General features: G+C 59.9%; 2 protein-coding genes across 3 annotated transcripts; one reads left to right on the forward strand and one right to left on the reverse strand.

Annotated features, from left to right (window-relative positions):
* Positions 1-527: 527 nt before the first annotated feature.
* On the reverse strand, positions 528-3,506 carry SHBG (sex hormone binding globulin). The gene is made up of 8 exons (XM_059149246.1): positions 3,325-3,506; positions 3,074-3,165; positions 2,720-2,909; positions 2,240-2,401; positions 1,846-2,008; positions 1,576-1,712; positions 943-1,150; positions 528-691 (listed from the first exon to the last, which is right to left on the reverse strand). Exons 1-8 carry the CDS (start codon positions 3,436-3,438, stop codon positions 543-545), a joined length of 1,215 nt encoding a protein of 404 aa, XP_059005229.1. The 5' UTR covers positions 3,439-3,506; the 3' UTR covers positions 528-542.
* Positions 3,507-4,641: 1,135 nt separating this feature from the next.
* On the forward strand, positions 4,642-6,231 carry SAT2 (spermidine/spermine N1-acetyltransferase family member 2). Of its 2 annotated transcripts, XM_059149247.1 has the most exons (6): positions 4,642-4,919; positions 5,044-5,095; positions 5,209-5,292; positions 5,387-5,488; positions 5,675-5,715; positions 5,854-6,231. In XM_059149247.1, exons 1-6 carry the CDS (start codon positions 4,854-4,856, stop codon positions 6,019-6,021), a joined length of 513 nt encoding a protein of 170 aa, XP_059005230.1. In that variant the 5' UTR covers positions 4,642-4,853; the 3' UTR covers positions 6,022-6,231. The 2 variants fall into 2 exon arrangements, with proteins under 2 accessions (XP_059005230.1, XP_059005231.1); XM_059149248.1 differs by lacking the exon at positions 5,387-5,488 and having other exon boundaries at positions 4,644-4,919.
* Positions 6,232-6,473: the final 242 nt, after the last annotated feature.

Here is a 6,473-nt window from a genome sequence, read left to right on the forward strand (position 1 = left end):
TACGGCTCTCTCACACCCCCTGCTGCTCCTTCCTTGCACAGCAGTGGCTCATCGCAGGACCGACAGAATTCCCTTGCTCCCCTCCCCTCTGGACCCCGACCTTCCAAGCCGGGCCACGCGGGGGGACGGGGGAGTGGAATTTCCACAGGGAGTAAATGCTGGGAAAGAAAATTACCTGTGTGTAGTGTGTGTGTGTGTGTGTGTGTGTGTGTGTCCTGGTGCTGCTGTTAATCTCAGCTGGAGAAGTCACAGCTCTCTGGAAGCTTGCCTTGACCCCCTACTAGGTTAAGGTCTCTCCAAGCTCTCACGATGCTTCCCTTTATGGCGCTTACCGGTTTCCAGTCATCCACTTACTTGCGAGTCTTTGCTGGTTGCCTGCCTCCCGCGGGGGGCCGTGAGCACCAAGAAGCCAGGAACCAGGGTGTCCTTTCCTCATCAGTACAACCCGCTGTGCAGCAGGGCGCCTGGTACATTGCAGAGGCACCGTGAACCGTGGTCGAGTAATGAATGAGAGACGTTCAAGGGGATTCTTAGGTGGGGATTTAATGGGTGGTGTCGGTGCCATTGTTTGGGCCCTGGGGACAGCTGTGGGTCCAGATATCCTCACTTCTGCTCAGGGCCCGGTCCATGTCCAGCTTCTGGCCTTGGGCCCAAAGGCCATTCAAGCAAAAGGAGGCAGAAGAGGTCTCTCCTACAAAGAGGGGGCCCAGAGGACACATTAGGGCAACTTGGACCCACAGGCTGCCCCCCACTTTCCCAACTCTCTGACTTAACTTTTTTAAAGCACTTCTTCCTGCTGCCCCTTATCCCTTCTCTTCTTGTGGCCTTTCTTCTCCATTTCCAGAGGTTTCCTTCCACTAGGAACACACACCTGCACGTCTTGTTCTCTCTCTCTACCTATTTCCAGCGGTGTGCTGAGCAACACGAATGTCCCCGTCTTACCTGGCAGAGCCCCCAGGAAGAGGCGCCCCTGCGGCCAGACCCAGAGCTTGAGGAGGGAGGCCAAGTCCAAGGCGGGCAGAGCAAGGATCTCCTTCTTAGACCCCTGGTTCAAGACCACCCCGGACGCAGCCAGCTTCAGCTGAAGAGGGAGTCCCAAGACCAGGGGCAGATCCAGGTCGGGCCCTGTCCCAGAGGACACCACCACCTTCTGCAGAGTGTGCGGGACAGGGATTGGGGGGGTTGGGGGTGGAAAGAATGGACCACATCCACTCCCTGAGGCCCCATCTTTTATTGCCTCAATTTTCCTGGCTTGGTATTCCATAAACCACAGCTCTCCCAAGTCAATACAATCTAGATAAAAACCATTTGTAGGGGTGCCCGGCTGGCTGACCTAGCAGAGCACGAGATTCCGGATCTCAGGGTTGTGAGTTTGAGCCCCAAGTTGGGTATAGAGATTCCTTAACCGTAAGATCGAATTAATAAGTAAATAAAATGTCACTTGCTTGTTGTGGGCAGGTTCGAGATGTGTCTCTGACCCCTGCCCCCCTGCACCTTAATATACAGTTTGGAGCTCCCCCCCGCCCCCACCTGCTGCTCCCCAGCTCCACCAAATACAGCCAGCACCCCTCTTACTTGATCTTGGAGGTGGAGGCTGAGCTGAGAAGGGTTTTCTGGGGTCCCAAGGGCAAGGAGGTGGCCAGAGCCTGCTGCCTGCTGGAGTCCCAGGTCCAGAGAGAAGGCCCAGGGCTCTGCATGAGGCTGGGGAATGTCTGGGTGGTTGCAGGGGAAGAGATCCCCGTGAGGACTCAAGCCTGGGGGCTCACGGATGGAGGCAGCCAGGGCTGGAAGGAGACGGGGGAAGGTAGACACAGAGCTAGCTGCGCAGGGAAGAGCAGCCTATACCTTGGAGATTGAATTCTGCACGCGTCCCTGGAGGGAAGAACATTCCAGGTTGGGACTGCAAGGCACAGCTCTTGAGGCTCCTCATAGGGACAGACCCCGAGGTCTGGGCCTGCGGGTCCAGCCAGGTACCCCGGCGTAGGCAGCCGTCAAGGGCAGGGACCAGCTGGAGCCAGTGGAGGGAAGGGAAGAAGTGGGGATGTTGTCATCAAGACATTGGAGCCCCTGTCTGCCCTCAGCTGGTTCCCCTCGAAGACACAAGCTCTTGGCTTCTCCAGAACCACGCAGCTGACGTGCCACCAGCTCTCATGAAAAATGTGGCCTCGGGCTCCCAGGGTCACCCAGCCAGCCATACTCTAACAGCTTGGGTCAGCCCCCAACCCTGCGATGTCCTTACCGGCAAACGGAGGCTGGAGGCGGGGAACAGGAGTCCCCCCAGGGCAATCCTGACGATGGGCTGGGGTTTGCTGGCCAGAGACTCAGACACCTGTCTCAGGCGCAGCACCTCCTCCCCATCCACGCTCAGGAGGAGGGAGTCCTCCAGGACCCTCACTTCCACCTGCAGGGAGGAAGGAGCAGAACCCAATCAGAGGCCACTGGGGCCTGCCTCCGCCCCCTTCTTCCCAAGCAGCCGAGTATCACAGAAAGAACAGAAAGAACATGGACTCGTGGAGTCCGCTAGCATCCTTGGTTCATTTGGGCCGTAAGCCTCAGGACGGCCCTCCAGAAAACTGGGGACAGGTACAGTGAGGCTGTGGAGGTTGTGTGCAGATTGAATAAGATGACGGTGGGAAGGGGATGCCCGAAAACTCCTTTCTGTTGCGTTTCCTTGGACCAACTCGGGACACGCCTCCCCTCAGGACCAGAGCCGTCTTACCTGGTGCCACCGGCCATCGTCCAGCCGGGGGCCAGCGCTCACAGTCACCTGCGTCAGCTGATTGTGCAGCTGGATCTCGGACCTGCCGTCTCGAAGTGCCAGCACAAACCAGTCGTCCTCTGGGTTGGTGTCGCCGTAAAAAATCACTCCCTCTGGATCCCAGGTTTGAAGCTCAAAGGAGGAAAAGCTTCTGGAAGGGCAGAGGAGGAAAGGCTATGCATATGGCATGCCCTCTGGGTGTAAAAGTGGGAAGAGGGAGGCTGAGGGACAGGGAGGGAGATAGGAGAAGGAGAAGATCAGAGAAAGGGAAGGTAGGGTCGGGGACTCCAACAAGGGGCTGGGTCAACTTCATACTTCCTGATCTTGGTGAAGTCAAAAGTCATGATGGTGATAGGCTCTTGTCCTGAGCCACTGCTGAGGTGCACAGCAGGGGGGTCCTGGATCCTCTGTCAGCAGAAGAACAAACAAGGTACAGTGAGGACTGACCAGAGATGGACGGAGAGGCTGGGCAGCAGGGACGGGAGGAAGGCAGGAGCAGAAGCCAAAGTGTAGGTCGCTTAAACACGTGCGTGTGCACGGAGCACCCCATCCCAAGACTCCTGCACCTGGGCGGAGAGACCATGTCTCAGGGCCCCTCCCTGGTGGCCGGGTGGTGGTAGCAGCAGCAGTAGCAGCGACAGCCACCCGGGAGATGTGGCCAGCGGGCCTTTGCCCTCCATGGTCAGCTGAGGTCCTCTCTGTGGTTCAGGGAACTCTAGGGAGAATGTGTGGGGGCAGACAGCCTTTCTGTAGTTGGTGTTGGGTTAAAGGTTGCTCGGGGGGACGAAGGGGGGCAGGAGACCGGACACTGACCCTGTGGCCCCTCTGACCCCTCTGATGACAACTTGGGGGAGGGACCGAGTTTCTCCACTACACACCCCCTTCCAGGATTGTTTACGAGCTAGAAGAACAGTATACCCCACTTCCCCTCTCCTCCTTTAGAGCCTGACCTGGCCCCTTGAAGCCTTCTGCCCCCTCTGGGGAGGCTGCCTCTACCACCCGCCCCCCGCCATGAGATCCCTGCACCCCGAGAAGCATCCTCTGTCAGAACTACAGCAGAGGGCCGTCTGGGTGGTTCTGCGGGTCAAGCGTCTGCCTTGGGCTCAGGTCACCATCCCAGGGTCCTGGGATCAAGCCCCACTTCAGCTCCCTGCTCAGCCGGGCGCCTGCTTCTCTCTCTGCCTCTGCCCCTCCACCTGACACGCTCGCTCTCTCTCTCTCTCTCTCTCTCTCTCAAATAAATAAGATCCTTAAAGAGAGAGAGAGAGAGAGGACTACAGCTGAGACCTCCACTACCAAACATCCAGCTGAGTGAGTCTGGCCAAGTCACACCACCATGATGCTTGCTAGTGTTCTTGTTCATAAAATGTGAAAAGTAGTATCTGATTTATGAGATTCACTGGAAGGAGGATTCATTGCGATGACACAGGTTCTGAGCTCTTCCCTCAGTGTCTTCCCAGGCCTCTGAGGGAGGTTCTGTCTCTGAGTGTGATTTAGTGGCATCTACCAACAAAAGCGCATCGCCCTCTCCCTGACCCGTTTTGAAATTCCAGAGCGCCAGAGAGAGGGGACACCTAGAGCCACTGAAGACTCCTAGGAGACAGCTCAGAGCTGGGGGCGGTTTCAGGAATCACCCAGCGTCGCAGGGTCCTTGGGTGGGTGAACGAGAGCGAGGAGAACGGCCGAAAATCACTGCACACTTCACTTAGGGAAGGCCGGTGGAGGTGACTTTTGAACTGCCAGGTTTCACCCACAGAGGCTGGGACACCCAGGCAACAACAGGGAGGGGGAGGGCAGTCCAGCCTTGACCCCTGCCAGGGGCCTGATCACGGGGCTGGCGGTGGGGGGCAGGGCTAGGGCCCCGGGGCGGGCCCGCTCTGCCAGCTGATTGGCTGGCGGGACGCGTCCCCGGGCGGGTGCAGGGGTGCAGCGCGGAGAGGCGCCCCCTCGCGCCCACCACTCCTGCGGCCCGGCCCGCCGCGCCCCGCCTCCCGCTGTCCGGGCCAGGAGCGTAGGCCCGTTCGAACCCCCCACCCCCACCCCGTCGGACCGGAGGGGAGGGTACCGGACTTCAGTCCCAGCCCGCGGGGTCCAGATGGCTTCCGTGGGGATCCGAGAGGCGGAGGAGGGCGACTGTGGACAGATCCTGAGGCTGATTCGGGTGACGGCTGCGGGCCGGGAACCCGGGGCCCGCGAGGGGGTGCGGGCGGCGCGGCCGGGGGAGGGGTGCGGCGCCGGGAGTCGGGGTCCCCTGCCCTGATATGGCCTCTGTCCCCGCGCCGCAGGAACTGGCCGAGTACGAGAAACTCTCGGACCAGGTGCAGATCAGCGAAGAAGGTGGGGGCCCAGGCTGGGGAGGAGCGGGGAGGGGTCCCCCAGGCCCGAGCTCCGGGCCCGGCGGGCGCACACCCAGGCCCTTCTGTCTCTCTGCCGCACCCCCACCTCCGCAGCGCTGAGAGCGGATGGCTTCGGAGAGAACCCTCTGTACCGCTGTTTGGTGGCAGACCTTCCTCCCGCCCCCGGGGACACGCAGGGTAAGAGCAGCGGGGCCTGCGAGGGTCCCCCGCCCCGGCGCGCTCGCAGAGGTCGGTCCCTGGCGCCCAGTGCCCTTTTCTGTCTCCATCCCAGGGCCGCGCGTGGTGGGGTATGGGCTGTATTACTTCATCTACAGCACGTGGAAGGGGCGCACCGTTTATCTGGAAGACATCTACGTGACCCCGGAATATCGGGGTACCCGAGTGGGGCCGGGCGGGGGGCGGGGGGAAGCCAGCCAGACCCAGCCCCCATCCCCTGCCCCCTAACCCCAGTCTCACGCCCTCTTCAGAGTACCTGCAACGGAAACAACCCCTCCTCCTCCCCCACCCGCGACTCCCGCCCCCTTTTTGTTTTCTCTCTCTCTTTTTTCCCCCACAACAGGTCAGGGGATTGGCTCCAAAATAATCAGAAGGGTGGCACAGGTGAGGAGAGGGATGGGGGGGCCCCCAGGTTGGCCCTGGAAAAGCACGCACGGGTGGGAGGCACAGGGGTCACCATGCAGGGTGAGAAAGCCTTTTTTCTTTTTGGGAAGGGAAAGTCAGCGACGTCTTCTCTCACAGGTGGCCCTGGATCAAGGCTGTTCCCAGTTCCGCCTGGCCGTCCTGGACTGGAACCAGAGAGCCATGGCATTGTACAAGGCCCTGGGAGCCCAGGATCTGACTGAAGCTGAGGGCTGGCATGCCTTTACCTTTGACGGAGAGGCCATGAGGAAGTTGGCGGGAAAGTGAGGCTGTTCCTTGAGGATCTACGTAGTGGACCTTCTCTTTCCCCCCCACCCTGCTCATGCACTCCGCAGAGACACTTGTGTCCCCTGGCTCAGGCCTCTGAAGGAAGAGAGTTTGGGAGTAACTATACCCAAAATATGGACAGAGCAGAATTGGGGGAGAGGCCTTCCCACCTCCTTGTTGAGGGGGAGAAATAAAGGAGAATTACTGCGAGTGCATGACTCGATAAGTTCAGCCATCCGGAGACCTTTCTGGAATGTTCTGGTCTCCTGGTGAGTGGGTGGGTTGGGGGGGGATGTGGCTTCTGGCCCTAAAGGTGGGCCCAGGACCATGTTCACCCTCAGAGGGCAGAGTGTTGGCTCTAGTGTATAGAGACGAGAAGAGCAAGGAGCCAGCTTGGCACATCAGGCTGGTGGGTCTCCTTTTGGGACCCAGACAGAGGCCTCCCGGGTCTG

Source organism: Mustela lutreola, chromosome 15 (genome assembly GCF_030435805.1).
Source record: "Mustela lutreola isolate mMusLut2 chromosome 15, mMusLut2.pri, whole genome shotgun sequence".
In the NCBI taxonomy this organism is placed as follows: Eukaryota; Metazoa; Chordata; class Mammalia; order Carnivora; family Mustelidae; genus Mustela; species Mustela lutreola.